General features: G+C 39.2%; 1 protein-coding gene across 2 annotated transcripts; it reads left to right on the plus strand.

Annotated features, from left to right (window-relative positions):
• Positions 1-27,337, plus strand: LOC129731071 (excitatory amino acid transporter). Of its 2 annotated transcripts, none has more exons than XM_055690814.1 (5): positions 1-409; positions 8,409-8,592; positions 8,650-8,989; positions 9,046-9,954; positions 26,904-27,337. In XM_055690814.1, exons 1-5 carry the CDS (start codon positions 383-385, stop codon positions 27,133-27,135), a joined length of 1,692 nt encoding a protein of 563 aa, XP_055546789.1. In that variant the 5' UTR covers positions 1-382; the 3' UTR covers positions 27,136-27,337. The 2 variants fall into 2 exon arrangements, with proteins under 2 accessions (XP_055546789.1, XP_055546790.1); XM_055690815.1 differs by having other exon boundaries at positions 1-341.
• The last annotated feature ends 18 nt before the right edge of the window (positions 27,338-27,355 follow it).

A 27,355-nucleotide genomic window follows, 5' to 3' on the forward strand; every position in this document is an offset into this window, starting at 1 on the left:
TCCTGTTCGCATTTGGTATTTGCGGTTCGCCCGGTACAGTCGCTTTCTAGGTTTGCTACGATCTGGGTTTGCATTTAGCTAGAAAAAGAGTGTTTGAGAAAAGTTCGGCGGCCGGCGTGTCAATGGAAACTAGTGATTGTTCTAGTGCAGGGACTCCTAAGTGGATTATTTGTGTAAACAACAGTGCGTACCACCAGCGCCTCTAGTTGTGGGTGCAGTATTTTTTCTGCGTTCGTTGCTGTTCGGCCTACTACGGTGTGGATTGCAGTGCGCTTGAGATTTTGGAGTGATTTTCCGTGTTGCACCAGCCAGCTTCAATCATCCTGTTCCTGGAGATGAAGGTAGATTACCGATTTTGTTTGAACAAAAAGCAATTCAAACGATGCAGCGCCCAGTCAGAATGAAGCAGGTAAATAGGGAAACTCTTGAAGATTGCGAGCTCTTCAATCGGATGGGGAGGCTCACTGCACGTGTGTGCCGTGATTAGTTTTTTGGCAATTAATAGCGGCTTGGATTTTTCTTTTTCGAATCATCAATGGGTATTAATTAAATTTGAATCAAACAAGTTGCCCAGGATGATAGCTGCAGTGCAGTCTAATTGAATTATTATTGAAATAGGGTATCTTGACATTTTTTGCATCAATGAAAAATGCGATATATTTTTTTAAATATAGAGATCGCACTCCTAATTTTGTAAGAATGAAACGAATGTTAATTGTTTGGAATCAGTTGAAGCGCGGATATAAGGCAATTAAAAGTGTCGTCCCATCGAAATTTTTTTCTGTATCTGTTATAGATACTTAATAGAAGCGACTGACACGACAGGTAATTAGACTAATCCACGTTTGATTGGAAAGATCCAATCTACGGTTCTGTGTAGAGCACAGTGGCTAAGAATAGCCAATGATTGCTATGATGGGTGCAGGTACATGTCTAATTCAGCAGTTGTTTTTCACAACACGTTTTCCGAACAGTTGTTCTGTCCTGTCTAACAATGACTTGGCAAGGGTTGTTGTTGATCCCGACGCTTTGTCTTTATAAAATACCCAGCACTTTTTAACTTACTAACTAGTTACTAATATTCTTGGGTTTTGAAACAGATCTGTTTGCTAGAAGTGAAATCCACTTCGCCGTCAGTCAGTCTAGTTTGCTCGCCACACCCGCCTGTGGTGAACATAGAAAAACGTCTTTACACTTTGTTTTCTTATTCCTTCTTGCGCTTCTATTTCCGCATTCGCTCCGTCTTGGTTTGGTACTTTTCCGATTGCCTCCAGTGGAAAAGAGGAAAAACAAATAGGCTTTAGGGTACGGTTGTGTAACAGAGCGGGGCTTTACTCGCCTGCCGCGATGCGGTGTGTTTCGGTGTGCCGAGAAGTGTCATTACAAAATTTTCAGATTGCTTCGATCACAGCTGGATGACAGTCGGTGGTGGATAGCCGGCAATGGGGTTGTTTTCGATGTGATAAATTTATTTGCTTTGCCGCTCTGTGATGTGGAGTGCATAATGCAAGGTGTAAAGTACTCTAAGCCTAGTAGTACCGGGTGACGCGGGATGGTTGGAAAATCGATATCCGCCGGTTCTGTGCTTGGACGGTTGTTTATTTCCCTCTGTTCGTTTTCAATTGCGATTTGCAAACTGCATACAGGTTTATTTTCGAACCGTTTTCTATTTTCAACGTGCAAAGCTTACAATGTTATTGTGTCTCGATTTCGCAAACGGAATCATTTAATCGATAGCGATTTGCTAGCATTAAGGAGTTGTTTGTTTGCTCGCTGCAACGAAAACCCTTATGCTGCACTATAAACTGTATTACACATCAATTTTTTCAATTGCCCACTTTTAAGCCTTTTTAAGTACTATTAAAAATTGAATCATTTACCAGATTTTTTGGTGTTTCCAAGTTTGAGCCAGGATCTTTTCCGCTGTTCAGATGTATTTTTTGTATTTTATCTTTATACCTTTCCATTTTTTTGACGTAGAATTAGGTCTTACGGCAACATGGGGGTGCAAATTGAAAAACTTAAAAAATCTGCACCGTCATCAAAGTAGTCCACTTTCAAATGCTTAAAACTCAGTCAGTTTCCAACGGATTTTCTTTATTTTCACAGCAATTGGTTGGAAAATTATTTTGTGACGCTTACTAATGTACTTTTGAAAAATGTAGAGTTTACCACTTATTCCTAAAAACAAGAGCTCAAAATAAGGCCAAATATCAGGCGAAACTCTCGGTGTTGTTGTTGATTTGCTCGCTTGAGTGCACAGCAACAAGCTCACCGGAAATTTAACTCGCAGTAATCGCGCATAAAAATGTTGTCTTCATTGTCTATCCGATTTACAAGATACCCTACGGAACGTTGTATAACAAATTACACAGCTTGCACTTGCATCCTCCCGGAGGACCTACAGTCTTTACTAGGACTAGGGAGTTAGGGATTATCCCCTAATTTAAGCATCAATCCAGAAGCTTGTCAAGGGCTATCGGAATCGCAATATTATCACGTCTAAATTCATCGGCAACATTCACTAACTTCATCGACGACCCGGAATCCTTAAAAATTATAATTAGAAGAGGGCAAAAACACTTCGAGAACGTGCTAGACCACTCAAAGACGTCGTACTCGGTCATGACCACTGGATCCGCCAACGGAAATATTCTATCACTTTACGTAGTTTATGCTGCGTTTCATTTATATCCGACATGGACAATGGGTGGTCCTAAAAAATGCCGATACAACCGGCCTAAGCCAGGTATGTTACTATAGCCGATTTTCGATTCCTAAATATTGAAAACATTTTTATTCAGAATGGTTTAACAGTCGTCTTCGGAGGTATGTTTTACTCTGTTGCTGTCCCTTACTTCTGAAGCTTGAAGAATAGGCCAACAACGAAAGTTTGTTTTTCTATCTCCCAACGCCCACCACCTTTGTCAGCCTTTGGATGTCGCTTACTTTTTTCGATCCCAGAAAAGGGCTTAAGAAATCACACAGGATTGGGAAAAAGGCAATAAAGACTGCGTTCCAAAGCACGTTTTCTTTTTATTGCTGAAATAAGGCTTGGACAAAATCGCAGCAAACAGTGCACACACCACATCTTCCACTCTCCGCTTTGAGAACGTTCAAGAACGTGTTTGTGGCCCTGAAAAGGACCGGTTGTGATTTATACTTGGCAGGAGGTATCAAACAATTTTCTTCGAGTTAGTGCATTTCTGCTTTTCTGATAAATGATTGAAAGTCTCACTCTTGTCAGTCCAAGAGAGTAATAGCCGTAAAGGCAATGATACTTGGTGTTGCTCGAGGCTCTTTTTTGCTGCACATTCCGTAAAATATCGTTGTTGTTGGCCATTATGAGGATTCCGAAAAAAAAAACAAACTGAGATAAAACTAAAACGATTAGACTGTCAGTTTAGGGTATTGGCAGTTGGATTTGCCAAAAAAAAAATGTCAAATATTGACAGATCGTACTTCTTCGTCACAGTTTTTTCAGGTGCACTTTGTAACTGTGTAGTCCAATTAGGTGCGAAGAGCGCAATACTTACTTTACTTTACTTTTACGGCGACAGACCGATTATCGAATCCAGAATACGTCGCCATATCACTCGGTCTTGAGCTGCTATCCACTAATCTTCCCTAACACCTATTTCGCGGGCCTTCTCGTCGACAGCAAACATCCAACGGGTGCGAGGCCTATCTCGAAGTCGACGGCCTCTATCGGGATTTCTGCTAAATATAGTCTTCGCTGCTCGTTCTTCTGGCATTCTAGCTACATGCCCAGCCCACTGAAGCCTGCCGTGTTTTATTCGCTTAACTATATCCGCCGATTTCTACACCTGGTACACTTCATGGTTCATGCGTCTGCGCCAAACGCCATTTTCTAGTTTGCCGCCAGGGATTGAACGCAAAACCCTACGCTCAAAAACACCAAGAGCTCGCCGATCGGCCTCTTTCAACGTCCATGCTTCATGGCCTTATAGGGCTACGGGAAGAATGAGTGTTTTGTAGAGTGCAAGTTTAGTACGGGTTTGCAGACTACGGGACCTCAGTTGGTTACGCAATCCGTAGAAGGCCCTGTTTGCAGCTGCTATCCACCTTTTTATCTCACGGCCAACCTCATTGTCACATGTCACTAGTGTACCCAGGTAAATAAATTCGTCGACTACCTCCAAAGGTTTCCCATCTAACTCCACCACAGCATCAACATCCGTCGGACTACCACGCTCTCTACCAGCCACCATGTATTTCGTTCTGGCAGAGTTAATGATGAGCCCTACTCTCGCAGCTTTCCTCCTGAGAGGTCCGAAGGCCTCTTTCACAGCTTTACGGTTGATACCAATGATGTCGATATCGTCCGCAAAACCGAGAAGCATGTGAGACTTCGTGATGATGGTGCCGCTTCTTTGCACGCCGGCCCTCCGTATGGCACCCTCCAATGCGATGTTGAACAATAAGTTCGACAGCCCGTCTGCCTGCTTCAAACCCTCTAACGTCACGAAGGAGTCTGATATCTCACCGGCTATCCTGACGCATGATTTAGAGCCTTCAAGGGTGGCACGTATCAGCCTAACTAGTTTTGTTGGGAAGCCATGTTCGATCATAATTCGCCATAACTCATTCCTCTTTACTGTATCGTACGCTGCCTTGAAGTCAACGAACAGATGGTGCGTCTGCAGGTTAAATTCTCGAAATTTATCGAGGATTTGACGCAAAGTAAGCATTTGGTCCGTAGTGGAGCGTCCCCCTCGAAAACCACATTGGTAATCAATCGCCAAAAAAGGTCTCCGACAACGGCCTCAGTCTATGGAACAGAATACGGGAGAGAATTTCGTAAACGGTGTTGAGAAGGGTTATGCCCCGGTAATTACTACAGTTCAGGTGGTGGCATTTTTTATAGATTGGACATATGAGACCCTGCAACCAGTCCGAGGGCAATTCTTTATCGGACCACACTCTCAGCATGATCCGGTGTAAAGCACGATCCCGACTTTAAAAAGTTCGGCTAGAATGCCGTTTCTACCAGCTGCCTTGCAGTTCTTCAGCTCTTCCACTGCTTTCTTAATCTCGTTCATGGATGGTGGGTCCACAGCTTTGCCATCATCCTCGATCACCATCCTGCTCCTTTCGACTACACTGTTTTCTTCACCATTCTACAGTACACTAAAGTGTTCCTTCCAACGCCTGGTCACTTCCGTTCTATCGGTAATCTGGTTCCCCTCCCTATCATTGCACATGACAGGGGCTGACACGTTTCGGTTACTGATTCCATTTATCTTCTTGTAGAAGCTTCTCGCATCGTGCCTAGAGAAGCAACCTTCCGCCTCCGTAAGAATCCGCTCCCAATGCTGTCGTTTCTTCCGGTGATGGAGTCTTTTTTCAGCAGCTCTAGCCTCCCGGTATCTTCCTACGCTCTCACGAGTCACGAGCGCAATATCCGTCGCTTTTCCACATTCCTTCATTCTATGACCTAAGCCTTAGAAGCGTAGCTGCAAATTTTGCAAAAAAAGTGTAACTATCTAAACTTAATTAATTATTTTATTATGTATGAACATGAAGTAACATGTTTATCATCTTTTCGGCATGAGAAACAACTAGATAATACCTCTATTTTCTTATAATAAAAGAAATAAATCATCGTTTCAGTTTCCTTTAATGGGCCACCGTTTCCTTATTTGGACCACAACAATTTCCTAATATGGGCCAGGTCTAAACAATACATCTCTTTAACCGTAGCTGCCGCTGATGAAACTAACTCTGGCTTACGCACTGAGAGTTCTGGATCTGGATCAACTGTGGACTGCACCCGTTTTTTCGTAATATGGAATCCTTTACGTGCCATCCGAGTTATCCAGCCAACGATTGAATCCTCTTCCGCGGCAGTCAATGCAGTTTGTTTACCTTTTCGTGGTTTTCCTGACCACTTGCTGCTTGCACGGAACATTACGGTGGATCGTGGAACATTGGAGCGCCTGCAAGCTTCTCTATTCGAAACATCACTTTTTATTGCTTGCAGATACTCAGTAACAGCTGCTTCAGTATATTTTTTACCAATTTCCGGCGTTTTTCCCATTTAGCAGCAATTTTATACAATAACACGACCATAACAAATTTATGGTAACTATGGTAACTATGATTCGCGGCGTTATTTCGATGATAACTCTTGTTCGAAATGAAGGAAATAAGGAAAACAGTATTATTTCCTCCCTTATTTGGGCCACTATTTTTTTCAATGTTTTAAGTGTTTTTCTAGTAAAACTTATTGCTTATCCCTTAAAGACACTATTATCCTACCCGTTCATCGAAAATCTGATTATTTTCGCTCGGAAAGTGTGATGTCAGTACAGTTTTTGATAAAGCCATTTCCAATGAAAACATTAACGAACCATGGCAAACCAGGTAGCTGTTTTTAAAAGACATTTTTTGCAGCTTTAATGAAGTATATTATAGTAAACGTCGACGTATGATTCTTTCTTTAATTTATTAGATCATCAATCAAGCTAATATTTTTTATTTTACCGAATTTTTAAAAGTGATTTCCACTGATTTTATGTTCTGGATTTTTTGCTTTTACATCAGGAGTTTTTCTAGCCTTCAGAAGCGTATTTTAGTTGAATTTGGGTTCCCGTTATCTGACCATCTTCAATTTTGATCTCTGATATTTTTCATTTAAGTGTTTCCTAAATGTTTCGATAATCCTTAGACAAAAAGCAAAATTTACCTTTTCTTTTTTTCGACAGTCTGACCTCAATAAAATACGTTTTTTGCTCTCACGAGTTATTCTAAGCATGATAAAACAATGTACACTGAGAAAAACGGAACCCATATTCCAACTAACTATTCGCTGCAGGGCAACTGGAAGATAGCATTTTTATTTAAAATTGGTCAACATCACAAATGATGATGATTTTATCCTGTGCAGACTTGCAGAGCACGGAAGAGGTTCTATATTTTCACCCTATATTTGCGTGTTTTCACCAGTCCATTTGCTGACCAATTTCACCTAAAAAAAGCAATATTTAAGGTTGTTAACCCTGCAGCGTTAATAAGTGGAAATTGGGGTTCCGAATTTCCAACTAAATAATCGCCAATGGGCTAGCAGCTTTAAGTATAGCATTTCTTATGTAAAATTAGTCAACAAATGACTAGTGATTAAGTATATTTTGCCTCTTTTCACCCGATTTTTGCATATCATTTAAGAAATATAGATCCTTTTCCGTGCCATACACAGGATAAACTCATCACAAATCGATTTATTCGCTCTGACGGAGTTACGGTGCTGCCACCTTCAATTTGTTTACTCTATGAGTGCAGAGGATAGGAATTTCTTCAAGGGTGAATGTGACAGCAACCATTTTGGTAATTCTCCATAAAATTCGCTTACGGACAGTTCAATGTGTGTGAAGGAGATGATTTAATTCCGTCAGGGTGAAATGCTATAATTAAGGCTGCCAGCCAAGCGGCGATTAGTTAATGGGAAAACGGAACCTTTTTTCCCAGTGTGCAATGGTTTTAAAAATCTTTTGTACGGTAATTAAGGTTTGTTTACAGATCATGTTTTCTTAATTTACCACTCTAGTTTGGCAATTTATTTCATTCTAATTTCTTGTTGTTTTTTATTTAGAAGCTTCTCGTGATAATGAAAAAAAGTACAATAACTTTTAAGTTAAATTTGGCCAAAAATTTTGTTGAATGTAAGCTTAAATTGATGGCAAATGGTGCTAAAGCTAGAAGAAATTAGAATGAGTATTTTTTCACCTACAGAAAATGTTTTCAACTAATATTGGATACGTTTATTTTGAAATATTGAACTTTTTACCCTTTCCATTTTTTTTATATTTTTGACATCTCTGGCATTCTTAACATTTTTTACTTTCTTCCCATTTTTGACAATTTCGAATCAATCTTTGAGACTCAAGCTCAATTCTCAAAAATTATACTTCACTATGAATGCATATTAGCTCTTGTCGCTTGGAGCAAAAGGTCACTATTCATTGCGGTTATTCTGGCTTAAGATGATGACACATGATTCACCAGTAAATTTTATCGGTCAGTCCACCAACCTTGACCTCATTCATGTTCCACTCTTTGCTGTCCTCATGAGTGAGTGTCATGAGTGGAAGATGATGCCTCATAGTTAAACAACCACTCCAGTCAATCCAATCAAGAGGATCGACGCGCTCTACGGTGGTATCATTGCCGGTCCCTATTTAGCCTGATTGACGACAATTGTGTAACTGACCACGCTTCTATTCTGCTCTATTGTACTAGAGCTAATTCAATTGTTGTTTGCAAACACCCCGCACCTTCAATCGCTGTGACGATATTGCGCTCTTATCGGAGCTGGTTGTTCAGTTTATGCCAACTTACGACTTGGTGCGCCATTCTAATGGTTATTTTCTTCTCTCCTTTCACAACAGTTCAACTACTATTCAGAGTCGTGCTCGATCAATGGGATGGCACAAAGTGAGCAGCAGTTCCTGCGAAGTGAAAGCCAGCGCCAAACGCCGGTTGTGAAACCGGAATCAATTTGGTGCGAGTTTGTGTCGGAAAACAAGCTGATTCTGGTGACGCTGAGTGGCGTTATTCTGGGGGTGGTGTTGGGTAAGTTTCTCTCCATGAATCGAAACGATTTATTACATTGATATATTTGAATTCCAGGATTCACGCTACGCCCCCTGGGCCTATCGGCGGACACTATCATGCTGATCGCTTATCCGGGCGAGCTGTTCATGCGTGTGCTGAAGCTGATGATCCTGCCGCTGGTCATCGCCAGTCTGATCAGTGGTTCTTCCAGCCTGAATGCCAAACTGAACGGAAAGATCGCACTGCGGACTTTTGCTTACTTTGCACTAACCTCGCTGTTGAACGCTTTGCTCGGTACTTGTCTGGTGCTGCTAATCCACCCGGGCGATCCACGGATGCACGAGGCCATGGCCGAGTACTCGGTTGCCGGTGGTAAAACGGTCACACTGATGGATAGTATTTTAGATCTGGGAAGGTACTGTAACTGTTCAAAGCATTCTACCATTTTCTAACGTCATTGCGTTTTTTCAGGAACATATTTCCGGACAACATTTTTCAAGCGGCTCTCCAGCAGGCCCACACTGTGTATGTACCGAAGGAAAGTGCCACCAATGGTAGTATTCTACCGGTGGCAAACACTCACCACCCTCAACAGGCGAAACCGACCAGCACCCAGAACACCTTCTCCTGGGACGATGAGGAGGAGCTGATACGGATCGTGGAATACCGTCCCGGAACAAACACGCTAGGAATAGTGTTTTTCTGTTTGGTCTTCGGTACACTGTTGGGAACTATCGGCAGTAAGGGTTACGTTGTGATACAGTTCTTCTCCGCCATATTTGAGGTGATCATGAAGATGGTGACCGGTGTGATGTGGTTGACTCCGGTTGGAATCGGTAGCGTGATTGCGGGAAAAATATTGGCCGTTAATGATATTAGTTTGGTGATGACTCAGCTGGCTTGGTTCATCTTTACGGTGCTTTTCGGTGTCCTGCTCTACCAATGGGTCATCATTCAGGCGATTTATTTCTTCTTTTTGAGAAGAAACCCGTTCAAATTCTACTTGGCACTAATTCAACCGATGTTGACGGCATTCGCGACGGCTTCTACTGCGGCTGCGCTGCCGTTGACGTTCCGGTGCATGAATGAAAAACTGCGTGTCGATAGCCGGATAACCCGCTTTGTGCTACCCATTGGGGCCAATATTAATATGGACGGAACGGCTCTGTTTATTTCGATCTCGTCGATCTTCATTGCGCAGATGAGCAGCATGCAGTTGAATGTGGGCCAAATTCTGACGGTGGTACTGACTTCGACGGCCGCTTCCATGAGCTCGGCTAGCATTCCAAGTGCTGCGCTGGTTCTGCTGCTGGTGGTTCTGACCGCGATCGATGCTCCGATGCATAACGTCACGCTGCTGTTCGCCGTGGATTGGTTCGTGTGAGTATGCAACATTGATTTATTTGACGTATGATATTGAGAGTAATGTCCAAAAAGAGGGCGGGACTATTAAAATTTATATAAGAATTAAACAATTTATTATTAAGTAACTTGTAATAAAAATAGCGATGGATTTGAGATATCCTCAAAAGTTAATGGAAAGTTGTTGATGATGTACAATTTTATTGAGCGTTTAATGTTGCATATTGTGTAGTTTGCTTTTAACATTGGTCCTAAGTCAAAATTATCATATTTTTCCAATGAATCTATTTTATCAAAAGGCACTTTCTGGCAATCCAGGTTATTTGGGCATTATGGTATTGCCAGCAATTTGCGATTATACCCATCACATTTAAACGACTGCGTTGCTAGGATACCGCACATTATCGTGTATAGCAAGTCACAATATTTCATGTGCTCACCTACGAGCAATTTTACAAAAAAAAAAAACGGGCAACCAAATTAATCGATCATTTTTTATTTGGCTGAAACTTTACATGGATGTTTCTATAGGTAAAAGATGCCATTTTGAACTATTTGTTTAATTTTTTGGAACACGACTTATTATTGAGAAGTTTTTAGAAAATGCTATTTTAGGAATGTATTGATGATTACAAATATTTTTAGGGTCGAAACGGTTTGTTTGACCGGTATGATGTCTTCGGCACATTTGTAGATCACAATTTCGTCTTTCCGAAAAAATATACACTCTAAAAAAATTACTTTAATCAATTATTGTTTTTAAATTAAAAATCAAATATCTAAAAATCCCATTTCCCGATAAAACGATTATAACAAACGGCTATCACAAATATATCTGAACTTGATAGAAATAACAAAGCCTGTAATATTCTTGATATGCCAGAACGATAAAAAGTACAGAATTATATCAAATTCTGTTATCATACACTTGAATGTTGAAAAGAGTGTTTTTTGAAAGCATATTTATAACAAAATTTGTTATTTAATTAACAAAATATCGTATATTCTAACAAATTCTGATCTTTTTCTGCCAAAAACCTTACGAAACTTGCTATATTTTGTAATAATCAGTAAGTAATTTTGATAGGAATTTCGATATTTTAACTATTAACGAGACCAAGTTTAGAACACAAGTTGATACAAAAAGTTCGTAACAAAATATCAAGATTTGTTACAATCCTGATATCTTTGACTGATCGGGTTATTATTTTTTTTTATAAAAACTACACAGCAAAAAAACTTTATATCGAATCGCATGTGAAGAATTGCCTCCATCGTTCATGATAGAACATTCCATAAAATTCCACGCAAATTTAAATAATATTGCACATCATTTTCAAACAAGCCGTGGTTTACGTCAGAAGTAACTGAAATTTAAATGATATTGCACTTAATTTTCAAACGAAGACGTGGTTCATGTCAGAAATAACTGAAATTCAAATGAGAAAATATTCTACCTGACGTGTAATATTCAGATTTTTCACTGTGTACAAAAGATTACCAAAACAATGAAATCGGTCCGATCATGGATAAATTAAATAGGTTCTCAAAACTGAGTCGTGTTCCAAAAAATTAAACAGAGAGCACAAAATGGCCTCTTTTGCCTATAGAAACGTTAATACAAAGTTCCAGTCAAATAAAAAATGAAAATTTAAAAAAAAAATTTAAACTGGGACATTTTTTGTGGAACTACTCCTACTAAATTTTAAATCAATGTTACAGAATGATTTGTTTAAGGTGAAGCTGCAAGAGCTTCCAAGTACAAGGAGGATGCATTTTGTTCGCGATTTTGTATCAAGAAAAGAAGACTGTTTTGCGAGAGGAAGAAACTGCTCGGAAGTGTGCTCATTCTGCATCTAAAACAAACGAAGTTTTTTAAACGGTTAATCTTACTCGCGAGAGGTGAGTTTTAGATGGTCCGATATCAAAAAGTCGATGTAATTATTGCCAGCACAGCAATTCCATAAAAATGTCCCAATCCAAATATTTTTTTTATTGTCAATTTTGATTTGGCTGAGTAATATTTTTTGAATCACGACTAGTTTTCCCAAGAAGATGGAGCCAGAATGGTTTGTTTGATCGATGTGACGTCTTTATCAAAGTTGTAAATAAAGATTTAGTCTTTCCGAAAAAATATACACTATGAAAAAACCTTTTTTCCAACAAAAAAATAAAAAAAATTTGACATCTCAAACCCTCATTTGTAATTTTTTGGAATAAAAACTGATAGCTATGTGATCATGAAGAAGAAAGAAACAAAAAGGTTAAAATTCTCATAAAAAAGCAAACAATTTTAAAGCCCGAATTGTTTGTTTGATTCGTATAATGTCTTCAGCAAATTTGTAGACAATAATAAATATAAACCGAGAGACAAAAAAATAAAAAAAATACAAAAACATAATTAGGAATTAAATATCTCAGAAAATTCAAAATTTTCATTCTGAACCTTTTTCTACGGAAATTACATACTGTAAGCTAACTAATAATAGGCAAATGGACTGTGAGAAATGACACATTACAAAATAAAATAGAACAAAATCAACAAAAAAACTTTTTTTTTCAAAATTTTCACAGTATATTTTTTTTTGGAAGGACAAATTGTCATCTACAACTTTGATGAAGACACTGCTGTACCGATCAAACAAACCGTTTAGATGATACCAAAAAAAAAATTACTTCTTTTCTACCTTGGCTTCAATATGTGATTTTTTGATGTATTTTGCAAAAACAAATTTTCCCAAGTTTGGACTTTTTCCACCTTAAAGGGGCCAGTTTGAATTTTTGAGATATCAAAAATTTTCAATTATTTTTTCGACGCCATGTTTTCAAAGCCAACTATTAAAATTATTAGAGTTTGTCCACAAACTGTCTCGGATCTTAAGCAAGATTTTTAATTTTTGATCAGTCCTGTCTATGGATGTTACCCTTTCCCCGCAAAAGGGGAAGAATCATGTTAATTTTGTTACTATTGTATCATTGAGAATCGCTTACACTCTTGATATTACAATAAACAGATTTCAAATACGTTATTCCTGTAACCAGTGATGCCACATTTTCGTCTGTATTTTGGAGCCAAAGATGACTAGAACAAGATACCTGACTCTTGCAAAATTCATCGGACATGATTGTCGCTGCGCATGAGGAAAAGTCGAACTAATCTATACACTGTTAATATGATATATACTTATCGTCAAAATCAGATGACGACAAGGTCAAGACATGACTGCTGTAAGGTGAAACAATTTTTTCAGTATCTATGTGGACGACTGTACGGTGCTGCCATCCGAAAAATGATAATAATGTGTACGAATGTTAAGTTCTCAAACATGAAACTTTCCGGAACAATCAAGAATTATCGGCGCACCATGATTTGCAAAAAATAATGAAACAAAGTGTTCACAACATTTTGTAATCAACGCTAGCTTCACCGAAAACTCTCAATGCCACAAAAGCGTTGTTGATTTTTTATGGCAACACTTGTAAATTGCGATTATTATTTGTCATCCTGTGCACACGATTTTTTCTCAAGCGACGAGAGAAATTTCTCTCTCGCTCGTGGAATTTCAATGTACGTACGACGAGGCTAGACACGTCACATATAGTCAGCCTATAAACCAGAGAGACGCCGAGACACTCACTGGTAAGGCAACTGTCAACATCAAAACGGGGAGCTGTATAATTTTGCATAGCCGTTATCCGTTTTGATGTTGACAGCTGCCTTAACGGTGAGTTCTATGTCTTCTCTCTATCCTATAGGGTCCCTAGTCACATACAATTTGCAGGTTACTCTTTCGCTTCCCTTTCGGTTCGGATTGCGACGCGCAAGGCGATGTCTCGTCGCTTTACGAAATGGGCGAGACACCCGTGCTGTACATACTTGATACTAGTGATGGGAAATATCGCCCAAAACGGACATCGATAACAATCGATAGTTTCGGGGTTTTTATCGATATTATCGATAAGTATCGATAATTTGACAGCTAACGTTTGCGGTAAAAAAAAATTTTTCAGATGGCGATGAAAAAAAAACTATTTCAGATGGTGATGAAAAAAACTATGCCAGATAATTGAGTTGGATAAATTTCCCATGGAAGGTCATCATGTTAGTCTCCTCACAAAAAAATATTACGTCCTTGTGTGCAGCCTTCCGGCAGTGAGCCGGAACATTCGCCATGGCGGACGAAACCATGCGTGTAGCCATGTTTTTAAGCTCATTCTTCGTTTTTTTATTAATTCATCCTCCGTTTTCGCGACAAAATTGTTGGAATAGGTCTTGCGCTTCAAGTTTGTCCAGAAATTCTCGATGGGAAGCAGGTGAGGGACATTGGGCGGATTCGCCTACTTCGGTACCACATCGATATTCAGCCGCTCCATCTCCTCCAACGATCGCCGACGTCAAATCTGGCCAGAACACCGTGTCTTCGCGCTTATGGTGTTTCTTGATGAACATCGCAGCTTCTGTCAGGCACTTCGTACTATAAATTTCCCCGTTCACGGCCAGCCTGGAGCGAAAGAAGAGCAACTTTAACATCCCTTTCTCGCTGATTGTCAGCCACAGCCGCACCTTCTTTGGGAACTTGGTCTGTGAAAAAAACTTTACCTCGGTGCTTACTTCCTTCGTGGGGGAGGTAAAATACGAAGAGCCCTGCTAGTAGTTGCCATCCAGGGTGAGATAGGTCTAGTCGTCCAATACCACTGCCGCGTCGCGATTCGCCGGGAAAATCGACTTTACCATCTTATTCAACCGCTGTCGCTGCGTCATTGCCTGCAGCTCCGAGACCAGTGCACGGGACTGCCGCTTCCTGCATGTATGTCCATGTTCTCTAGATGCTTTTTCACTGTTTAAGAGCATACACCAACCTCTCGGCCAAGTGCGAGCCACTTTTCCCTCGGTCTTCCTCTTCAGCACCCTTTGAAGCTTCTTGTCGCGCAGGGTCGTTGGTCGTCCGGAACCGGGCTTTCTTTCGATGCTCTGATCGTTGTCCAATAGTGTCAAGATGTTGTAGATGCCAGAACCGGCATACCCGGCGTCCACAAAGTGCCGCACGATGTCCGTTTTTGACGCGGCGGGGTACCGTTCTTTGAACGCGCACACTTTTGAACGGAGTAGCTTGACTTTTTTCGCCATCACAGTTAGAGTTTGACTGATAGAGCTGTCAAATTTTTTTTGCTAACTCATGGGTTACTATGATTGATGATGCATGAGTAGTTTCGTCAGTGCGATTAAAGGTAAACCCATGAAAAATCGGCAATTTTTGTCCATTTTTTTACTGCAAACGTTATTCGACAAATGCAATTTTGCTATATAAATTTGTTAAAAACAGAGACAGAGATGGCCCAAACAGAATGGATACGTTTGCGTTGCGTTGACGTCAATGTGACAGTAAATGTATGGGCTAACTGTCAAATTGCCGCAAACGCAGCCGCAACGTATCCATTGTGTTAAGGCCTTGAATGACAAATTTTACGATACTGCGAATGAAAATTCAAACAACCGGACGAGTTAAACAGTTTGTTTTGGAAAGTCTTCGGGTTTTACGCCGGGAGTGCTTTCTACGGAGTAGTTTCAAACCGAAGTTCATTTTGAAGGTTGTATAATTAGGGAAATAATTGAAGCAGGCAAAATTCTGTCAATTTTTAAATGGCCAAAACTTCACGAAAAATGAATCAATTATGACAAAACAGGTTTCATTTTACTGGAAAACTGTCCTAGTTTCCTAGTATTACTTGAGAACTGGACGTGACCAAGGGTCATTGGAAATTTTTCGGATTTCCGGAGTGTGCGTCAAAGTGTACAGAGCGTTGCAAATCGAGCGAGAAGTAAAACCTTTCTTCTCCTTTCTGCTTGAGAACGAAACATATGTTACGCTTCTCGAGTCTTTTGTACACACGCTTTGGAGATACTCTTTCTTCTTCATGCATTCCCTTGAGTAGCAGCAAGCACGCACCGACACGAACAAACTCTTTCGTGTTGCTACTCAGCTACCGTAAAAGAGTACGTGAGTAGGAGTACTCGACTAAAATTGCTCGACTAGGAGTGCTTGAAAAACTGTGCTCGAAAACGAAAATGCTTTCTTCCCGGTTTAGCCTCATGCACCGACAGTGGGGTAACGTGTAGGGTATCGGACTGCTTCGGTAAGTTTTTTACAGCAGTCTAATGCAAAACCAGCCGAAGCGAACCGCTGCCGAAGTAGTCCGATACCCTATCATTTTTTTTCCCTATGCAACCAACGCAAAGCATCTTGAAACAATTGTCTTCGGCTAGCAGTTCTCGCGAGTTGGGCAATAGGTACACACGAGTACACATGAGGAGAGTAGACGGGAGTGTGTGCATATGATCTCGGGAGTAAATGCGAGCAAGAAAGAACGAGAAATAGCTTGAATAGAGAATTCTCTACTGTGTGAAAGCGGCATCACCGAGAACCTCACATGAGGTGTTGCATGCCGCTTACGAGCGAGACTAACAACACTGAGTGTACATTTTTGCAACGCGTAGAACTTTTTCTGACATTCTGTTTCACTTAGGTTTATATGTTGTCAATAAATCAGAATTTATTTCGGGTTCATTGGTAGCCAAAGATTGAAATTCGCCAAGGAATCACCGAGGTATTTATCAAGTATGGGTGTTGATTTTGGCGGTTTTTTCCCTCTTGGGTACTAATTTTTTCGAGCTTGCAGTACTCTAGCAGAATTCAATCGAACATTGTGGGTGTGTAGGTCTTGTTAAACTAAGCAACTTTGCAAACTTGCGTTTGAAAATTTATCTGGATTAACATTTAAAAAGGTCAGATTATTTTCACGCGGATTTTCTCTAAAAGGTTATTTATGCAGATTTTCAAATTAACGTGGTTTTTTACGCGAATTTTTGAATTAAAGCAGTTTATCAAGCGGATTTCTGAATTAACATGGTTTTTTCATGAGGCATGTATCCCCCGCGTAAGAAAACCCAACTGTATTTGAACCTTTTCAATTAATCAATATATTTTAGTTAGTCAATTAATCAATATATTTTAGTTAAAAATTATCTGAACTTTCCTTCAAAAACATAAAAAATTGAGTTAAAGATCCTACTCTGAAAAAAATATAATTTTAAAAACAAAAAATGATTTTAGAAAATATCGGTGATCTCAGATTTTAAAACGTTCTATGCGTTGCAAAACTGTACTCTTTGACACACACTCTTGAAATCCGAAACATTTTCGGTGTAGGTTGGTCACACCCAGAGTCTATGTTTATAATAAGAGTCCCGCAAAGATGAAACCAAAGAAACCAAATCAGTGTCAAACGAGGGTACCAATCGAGCGATGTAAATAAACAAGGTGATAATGTTAGGAGTGGATGAAAAGTGTTGTAATTGAGCGTAATAAAGAATATGTGTTTTTCCGAAGTTTCACTTACACATTTCAATCCAACATTAAACCTGTACACTGGTTCACTCAAATTTAACAAAACATTACCGGTGTAATCTTTCAAAACTGTGTACCTTGTGAAGAATTTCAAAAAATGATATTCGCTTATGCATGGTGAAAAACAGAACTGTATAGTTTTTGGCAACAAACGGCATAGAAACTGTGTTGCCGAAACGATAGATTTTCTCTTCGCGCGACTCTATATACACATAGACTCTGGTCACACCAAGTTCCCAAGTAATACTAATATAATACTGTTTTCTAGTGAAATGAAACCGGTTATAAAAATTGATTCATTTTTCGTAAAGTCAAATATCTTAAATACCAATATAGTTCACTTACGTGAAATTATGAAGACAAATTGAAAATGACAGAAGCGTTAGTCACCTTTTCGACCGCTAGGTGCGCCACTTCTGATTTTGTTCTACACGACATGCGAAAAGAGTAACTTTTGACAATAATATTACCCTAATGGGTACACTGAAAAAAATGCACATATTATTGTGAAATGGATTCGGCCGAATATTTTATAATATTGTGCATTTAAATAAAACTTATCAAAACGTCGCTGATAAACTGGCAGTCAGGCACACTTAAGACGCTTATTTTTGTTGTTCTCGCAACACTGCAACCATCTCAGCCGCCACTGCGCTGTCAGTCCGACTTACAAAAACAAATACATTGAAATCATTCCCGCAGTTTATGTTGTGTGAACACGCAGTTGCTCTATGTGTTTGTAAAGTCGGAAGAAAGTTCGGAAGTCGGAAGTCCGACTTCCGAAATTTAATTTAGTGCTGGCGCCACAATAATAAAGTTCGCCTATGTATGAGGCAATCCATGGGTGGTGTTCCACGGTTTGTACGTTTGTCGACCTCCGACAACATTTTGAGTTGAAAAATGGCGACTACCGGTGACTGGAAAACTGCCGAAAATGACCAAATACCACCAAATATGGGTGTTTCTTTAACCAGAGTGACGCTCAGAGGCCAGAAATTGTCTCCAAATGCCATTTTAAAATCCAAGATGGCGACTTACGGTTTCTGAAAAAAAGCCTGAATTGACCAAATACCATCCAATATGAGAATCACCCGTTGCACTGCATAAATATTGCTGTATCGATATTTTATCGATATCAGTGCTTGGTTTGTAAGTGACAAAGGCGCCACATAGCGGGAGCATTACCACTTAGTGGTAAATGACGGTTGCAGGTTTTTACACATCTTTTGAAAAGAAGATGAATGTCTGTTCTCTGTGATATGGATATGTCCGTAATCGAAATGTAAAGAATGATGTAAAGAAGCCAAGCATTGACCCTGGACACCATTTTGAATTCGAAGATGACCACTTTCAGTTTCTGGAAAACAACGAAAATAACTGAATACCACCCAATATGAGTGTTTCCGGAATAGAGGTCATGTACTAAAGGCAAAAGTCGAGTATGTTGTCATTCCGATAAAACCAATAATTTTAAACGATATAAACAAATCGCAAGAAATCAATGAATTTGGAATGTTGAAAATTATTAAATTAAACACAAAAACAGGCGAGACGAAGTTTGCCGGGTCAGCTAGTAAATACATAAATATGCTGGTTAAAGCAAAGCTGCAAGTGATGAATACGAAGATTAGAACTCGAGAGCAAAAAATTCGGAGGGATGAAAAAAACAAAAAAATACTTTCAAAACGAAGAAAATTAAACATCAAATAATAGTTTTTGCATAACAGTTGTTATCACTAATTATGTTTGTTTTGTTAAATATCTTTTATATATAATAAAATAAAGTTTTTAAACCAATTACAACATTACATGTATCCATACTTAAATTGTTAAATTGATAGAACATTCAAGTGTTATCTAAGCTAAAAGTTGCACAACAACCATATACGACAATTGACAACCATTGTGCGGTTTCTCCTTTTATCTTTTTTACGAGGTAATTGAAACATTCATTTAATTGTACACTTCGTGTCCTGATTATTGAGCTTGACCTTGACTGCCGCACATTTCGTAGTTGCTTCCCATGATGGATCTGAGCTCGTGAAGTTACACAGGAAACCACGTATATAGCAACTTGGGATTAGTTTACCATTCACACGACGTGGCCTGATTATTCGAATATTTCTTCTTCGTGCCTCGATAAGCTACATCTATTTTATTATCAATATTCAACTCCCGAAATGGCGTTAGTTTTACATACAAACAATATACGCACGAAATCTGCAACATATTTTTTATAAACAAACAATATACGTGCGAAATCTGCAACAAGTATTTTTTTTCACATGATTTGAGGTTTTTTCTGTGAAAGTATGACATTGAGTCAACTAAATCTAAAATTGAGTAAATTCAGTTTTGTGTGTGAAATTGTCGGTCACACGCTCACAGAAATTCAACAACAATGCACAGTGGAACAGTGAGGCAATGTAGGCGGACATGAGTTTTTCGATGCGATTTGCTGGTGTTAGAGTAAAATTTTTTTCTAAGAACTTGTTTCTTATATTTAGTCTTTTTTTATGTGCAAATGAAAATTAGGGTGGTCCTGAAATCGACTAAATAAAAAAACTAACTTTTTTATTTGCAGAAATAAATGTATGCATTCATCGGCACAGTTGTAGATCAACTAATTTTAAGCAACTTTCGGTATTTCTTCACAATATTTATCCAATATTTGTTCTTTCAAATGATACCAATATATATTATTTTATTTGCTCTAAACCGAGACATCAGTATTTTAAAAGGGCCTATTTTTAAAATAGAAATAGTGAAAACTTTTCATCTGTACAATATATCGACAATGTTTTTTCGTCAAAATTGGCGTATTTTTGATTCAAGTTACCGAAGAAAATTTTGTTTTTAAATTTGAATTGAAAAAATAGAGCGAAAAGACTGTTTTTGGAAACCAAATTTAATGTCTACAAAAAAGTTTTTTTACAAAGTTACTTAGAATTAGTTGATCTACAAGTTTGCCAAAGAATGTTTACAATTATTTATGCAAATAAAAACAAGTTAGTTTGTTTTTATTTCGTTGATTTTAGGACCACCCTAATTTTCATTTGCACATAGATAGAGGACTATGTATAAGAAACAACTTTTGACAAAAACTATGGCTTTAAACCGCAAACCAAAATAGCAACGAAAAGCTCATGTCCGCCTAAATTGCCTTACTGTACCACTGTGCAATGAATTTAGTTACCTTTTTCACCACAAGAGGGGGTGTTCCCTGTCTGTCTTCACGTAAATATATGGGAAATTCGAGTGTGAACTATATTGTTATTTTAAGATATTTGGTAAAGTTCTGGTCATTTAAAATTCGAGAGAATTTTTTTTTATCTCAATTATTTTGTCTACCCCAGGATATTTTTTGGCGCAACAATTTCGTTGATTTGGATTTTTAGTGGAACTTAAAATTGTTTGTTGGGTAACAGATACTTTAAACTTAAACAGTTCCAAGGTAAACTAAACAATTACCAGAGAATTGCCAATAGACTGCCGCTATGCATGTCCATCATATTATAAGAGTTGGCAAGCCAAAGAAAATGTATTTTATTACAATTTCGTATCATTGCTTTTTATGAGATGGTGCAAAAAGTTTGGATATTTTTTTAAAGTTCTCCAGTACTAAGTTGTCGAATTCATCTGTTCTTAGGAAACTAAAATCTATAAATACCTTATTAGTTACCATTATTTCTCAGAAACTCAGTGACACCCGGGGCTAAAAGTTCGCCCGCACCACCCCCAACAATACTAAATCTTGTCGAATAGCAGCACCCAACAAATACCTAGCGGCAGAAGCAACTCCTGGGGTAGGGTAGGTGAGGTCTCCTTCTTTTGAGTCTCCTCCAGTAACCAGCCGCACTGACTTTTGCTTACCCTTATAATATCGATAATTATCGCTAACGTCAAAAAATTAACGATAATATCGATGACCATCATTTATCGATATTATCGATAAGTATCGATAAGTTTCCCATCACTTCTTGATACCAGTGTTGTTTGTCTCACTTATACTGTCTGTGCGTGCTTGCTGCTACTCAGGGGAATGCATGAAGAAGAAAGAGTACCTCAAAAGCGTGTGTGCAAAAGACTCGAGAAGCGTAGCATATGTCTCGTTCTCAGGCAGGGGGAGGAGAAAGGTTTTGCTTCTCACTCGCTTTGCAATGCTGCTTGATACCAGTTGACACTGTTTAAGTGTAGTATTTTGGAGCTGCCAAATACATTGAAAAAACCCTAGAGCATTGATTGCGTTATGCCCAACACGCAATCATTGTTCTTGTTTCAAAATACATCAACAATTGCGCTAAAAACGCACAATTTTGTACTGGTTTCGCACCATCCAACATTTGCGTGTAAGTTTGACAGCCCGTCTTGTTTTGTTGGGAAACCATGTTCGAGCATAATTCACTATGACTCATTTCTCTTAACTGTATCGTACGCTGCCGTAAAGTCTATGAACAGATGGTGAGTCTGCAAGTTGAATTCTCGAAATTTATCGGTAATCAGGTTTCCCTCCCTATCGTTGTACATGATAGGGGCTGACACGTTTCGGTTCCTGATTCCATTAATCTTTTCGTAGAAGCTGCTTGCATCGAGCCGTCGCAGCCGTGGCTAACATGTGAACTCTTGCGATCTTGATCATCGATCCGCTCATCAACCTTCTGCAAGTACTTTGTAACCACTTCTCCAGTTGATAACCGCTGGATGTTCAACTGTATCCTCCTTGTCGTCCTGGATTTTAACACGTTGGACAACCGCGAATCTTGGATACCACGAGATAATGATCCGAGCCAACGTTTAACCCTCAAAATGACCTCTCGTCTGTAACGTCTGAAAAGTGCCGACCATCAATCAGAACATGGTCGATCTGAGAGCAGGCCTCTCCATTCGGGTTCATCTAGGTGTGATTACGTAAATTCCGGTGTGCAAAATAAGTGCTAGAGATAGCCTTACCTCTGGCTGCAGCGAAATTGATAAGCCTTAGGCCGTTATCGTTCATATTAGAGTGGAGGCCTCTCTACCGATCACGGGGCAGAAGAAGTTCTCCTGCCCGACCTGCGCATTGGCATTCCCGATAACGACCTTGATGTCGGGCACTCATTATTTTCCAGGAGCTCATGGAATTCCACCTTCTCTTCCTCGGGTTTATTGTTGGTCGGTGCTTACACATCATCAGGCTGTAGTTGAAAAATTTACTCTTAATTCTCAACACACATATACGGCCACTGATCGGCCTCCATCTAATGACACGCTTCATATGTTTCCCTATGGTCACGACTTCCTTTTCTGTTTTCTCGCCGCCGCTGTAGAAGATTTGGTACTTAAATGAAGTGCCTTGAAGTGTACTTTCATTTCATTTTGTCGACTAGTGTGATCTAATCAAAAACGAGTTTTCTACGTAAACTGGTACAAATGCGGAGAACATTTGGAAGACATATAGAAAAGTTCGAATTTACCCCAACTTGTGGGCAGGCCCGGATTTAAGGGGGAGTGGGAAATGGAGGCAAATGCCCTGGGCCTTTTGACTTGAGGGGCCCCCCAGGAAACCTTGTTTTTACTCTCCACCTTAAAGTTCACCGGCAATTATTTGATAAGCCTCTTTTGCGATTTCATGGATATCTTTGGAAAATGTGCAATATTTTCACTATGTTCTAATTCGGCTCTATTTGTAGTACATAGTAGACGGCTACAAAGAAACTTTTTCTTCTTTTTTAAACATATTTTCATTAGTTTTGTAAAATGAACGATTTTATATATTGACTTACCGATTTGCTATGTACAGCTTGTTTCAAGCTACTTTATGTATTAAGGCCTAAAATTGAGAAATTATAGGGATAGAATTATTTTTGGTATTCTCAAAGTTGTTTAAACTAGTGATGGGAAACTTATCGATACTTATCGATAATATCGATAAATGCTGGTCATCGATATTATCGTTAATTTTTTGACGTTAACGATAATTATCGATATGATAAGGGTGAGCACATGTCAGTGCGGCTGGTTACTGGAGGAGACCCAAAAGAAGGAGACCTCACTTACCCTACCCCAGGAGTTGCTTTTGCCGCTAGGTATTTGTTGGGTGCTGCTATTCGACAAGATTTAGCATTGTTGGGGGTGGTGCGGGCGAACCTTTAGCCCCGGGTGTCACTGAGTTTCTGAGAAATAATGGTAACTAAAAAGGTATTTATAGTTTTTAGTTTCCTAAGAACAGATGAATTCGACAACTTAGTACTGGAGAACTTCAAAAAAATATCCAAACTTTTGCACCATCTCATAAAAAGCAATGATACGAAATTGTAATAAAATGCATTTTCTTTGGCTTGCCAACTATTATAATATGATGGACATGCTTAGCGGCAGTCTATTGTTAATTCTCTGGTAATTGTTTAGTTTAACTTGGAACTGTTTAAGTTTAAAGTATCTGTCACCCAACAAACAATTTTTAGTTCCACTAAAAACCCAAATCAACGAAATTGTTGCGCCAAAAAAGTATCCTGGTTTATACAGGGGATAGACAAAATAATTGAGATAAATAAAATTCTTTCGAATTTTGAATGGCCAGAACTTTACGAAAAATGAATCAATTTTGATGACCGGTTTCATCTCACTGGAAAACAGTATTATTTTAGTATTACTTGGAACTTGGTGTGACTAACCGAAAATGTTTCGGATTTCAAGAGTGTGTGTCAAAGTGTACATTTTTGCAACGCATAGAACATTTTAGGTAACTAAATTGTCTATCTAAAATACTTCATTTAAAAAAATCTGAGATCACCGATATTTTCTAAAATCATTTTTTGTTTTTAAAATTATATGTTTTTCAGAGTAGGATCTGTAACTCATTTTCTTATATTTTTGAAGGAAAGTTCAGATAATGTTTACTAAGATATATTGATTCATAAGAAAAAGGCTCAAATACAGTTAGGTTTTCTTACGCGGGGGATTTTTTTTTTGTTAGAGAATTAGGGGGATTAGGGGGGATACAAGCCTCGTGAGAAAACCATGTTAATACAGAAATCCGCTTGATATACCGCTTTAATTAAAAAATTCGCGTAAAAAACCATGTTAATTTGAAAATCTGCATAAATAACCTTTTAGAGAAAATCCGCGTGAAAATAATCTGACCTTTTTAAATGTTAATCCAGATAACTTTTCAAACGGAAGATTGCAAAGTTGCTGGGTTTAATAAGACCTACACACCCACAATGTTCGATTGAATTCTGCCAGAGTGCTGCAAGCTCAAAGAAAATAAGTACCCAACAGGGAAAAAACCACCAAAATCAACACCCATACTTAAAAAATTCATACCTCGATGATTCCTTGGCAAATTTTCAATCTTTGGCTACCAATGAACCCGAAATAAATTCTGATTTATTGACAACATATAAACCTAAGTGAAACAGAATTTCAGAAAAAGTTCTACGCGTTGCAAAAATGTACCCTTTGGCACACACTTCGGAAATCCGAAACATTTCCAGTGACCCTTGGTCACGTCCAGTTCTCAAGTAATACTAGGAAACTAGGACAGTTTTCCAGTAAAATGAAACCTGTTTTGTCAGAATTGATTCAGTTTTCGTGAAGTTTTGGCCATTTAAAAATTGACAGAATTTGACAGTTAACCCATACATTTACTGTCACATTGACGTCAACGCAACGCAAACGTATCCATTCTGTTTGGGTCATCTCTGTCTCTGTTTTTAACAAATTTATATAGTAAAATTGCATTTGTCGAATAACGTTTGCGGTAAAAAAAATGGACAAAAATTGCCGATTTTTTACGGGATTACCTTCAATCGCACTAACGAAACTACTCATGCATCATCAATCATAGTTAGCAAAAAAAAAATTGACAGCTCTATCAGTCAAACTCTAACTGTGATGACGCTACTCCGTTCAGAAGTGTGCGCGTTCAAAAAACGGTACCCCACCGCGTCAAAAACGAACATCGTGCGGCACTTTGTGGACACCGGGTATGCCGGTTCTGGCATCTACAACATCAGAGCATCGAAAGAAAGCCCGGTTCCGGACGGCCAACGACCAAGAGCGACAAGAAGCTTCAAAGGATGCTGAAGAGGAAGACCGAGGGAAAAGTGGCTAAATCGCTGCGTGCACTTGGCCGAATGGTTGGTGCATGCTCTAAAACAGTGAAAAAGCATCTGGAGAACATGGACATACATGCAGGAAGCGGCAGTTCCGTCCACTGGTCTCGGAGCTGCAAGCAATGACGCAGCGACAGCGGTTGAATAAGATGGTCAAGTCGATTTTCCCGGCGAATCGCGACGCGACAGTGGTATTGGACGACTAGACCTATCTCACCCTGGATGGCAACGACTAGCAGGGCTCTTCGTATTTTACCTCCCCCACGAAGGAAGTGAGCACCGAGGTAAAGTTTATTTCACAGACCAAGTTCACCAAGAAGGTGCGGCTGTGGCTGGCAGTCAGTGAGAAAGGGATGTTAAAGTTGCTCTTCTTTCGCTCCAGGCTGGCCGTGAACGGGAAAATTTATAGCACGAAGTGCCTGACAGACGTTGCGTCGTACATCAAGAAATACCATAAGCGCGAAGACACGGTGTTCTGGCCAGATTTGACGTCGGCCAACTACTCGAAGCGATCGTTGGAGGAGATGGAGCGGCTAAATATCGATGTGGTACCGAAGTCGGCGAATCCGCACAATGTTCCCCACCTGCTTCCCATCGAGAATATCTGGACAAACTTGAAGCACAAGATCTATTCCAACCATTTTGTCGCGAAAACGGAGGAGAAATTTATAGAAAAACGAAGAAAGAGCTTAAAAACATGGCTACACGCATGTTTTCGTCCGCCATGGCGAATGTTCCGGTTAACTGCCGGAAGGCTGCACGCAAGGTCGTAATATTTTTTTGTGAGGCAGCTAACATGATAACCTTCCATGTGAAATAAATTTATCCAACTCAATTATCTGTCATAGTTTTTTTTTTCATTACCATCTGAAATAGTTTTTTTCATCACCATCTGAAAAAAATTTTTTTTACCCCAAACGTTAACTGTCAAATTATCGATACTTATCGATAATATCGATAAAAGCCCCCGCAATGATCGATTGTTATCGATGTCCGTTTTGGGCGATATTTCCCATCACTAGTTTAAACCATATTCCATGGACCTGAACAAATGAAAATCGGTATCGGTGGTATACAAAATCCCATTTCAAAATTTTTTTCAACATAAGGCCTAGCATTACCATGGAGCACAATCACTCTGTCGTTTCAATCCTAAAATTGTGGACGTTATAGGCCTTTATAGGCCTGACTAAAACGCATCAATTCAAAAATAAAATAACCGTATTGGTATATTTAGAAGCAGGGGTATCCAAATTATGGCTTCATGCGCATGAAAATCATTCGTGGAGCAAACTAACAAAGAGTTTCATTGAAAGAGTTTCTTCATGATTTTCTGTGAAATCGGTTGATCTCGTAGTAGTATACCAATTGGAATATTTTTGATCTTAACAATGTAAAGAAAAAAAAAATCTGCGACATTTGTTTATTGATCGTATGTATCCTACTTTTTTCGCTCCTCCCACAGTGACCGCATCCGCACAACCAACAATTTCCTGGGCGACTGCTACTGTGCCGTCATCGTTGAGCATCTGTCCAAGCGGGAACTGAAGCTGACTGATGCGGGCGAACCGGAGTACCACCACCACCAGCAGCAGCAGCAGCAACATCAACAGATGCAGCATCACTACCGGGAAGATGATGAGCTGACCTTGGACGATGAGGGTAAAGTTCCCGCTAGACCCACCGGAGAAGTTTAGATCTTCGAGAGACGAACGCACGCCTTCTTAGTTTGATCTTCTATTTCTGGAACTTTCAGCCCACCTAATAATACCCATACTACCACTCCTTTAGAGAGATTCTATTTTAGCGACGATGATTCACTGACTAGGTCAGTAAAATGTGATATTGAATAACCTGTTTGTAGGTAGCTCAAGTAGCAGTCTGGTAAAGTTACGTTAAGGCTCACGGATTTTGATT

The sequence above is a fragment of the Wyeomyia smithii genome, chromosome 3, assembly GCF_029784165.1.
Source record: "Wyeomyia smithii strain HCP4-BCI-WySm-NY-G18 chromosome 3, ASM2978416v1, whole genome shotgun sequence".
Lineage (NCBI taxonomy): Eukaryota > Metazoa > Arthropoda > Insecta > Diptera > Culicidae > Wyeomyia > Wyeomyia smithii.

Bases quoted from the DNA above. Each gene is read 5' to 3' on its own strand.
- LOC129731071 (XM_055690814.1), top strand. From the start codon at position 383: ATGCAGCGCCCAGTCAGAATGAAGCAG. The intron at 8,593-8,649 runs GTAAGTTTCTCT...TTTGAATTCCAG, and splicing joins TATTCTGGGGGTGGTGTTGG to GATTCACGCTACGCCCCCTG. The intron at 8,990-9,045 runs GTACTGTAACTG...GCGTTTTTTCAG, and splicing joins AGTATTTTAGATCTGGGAAG to GAACATATTTCCGGACAACA.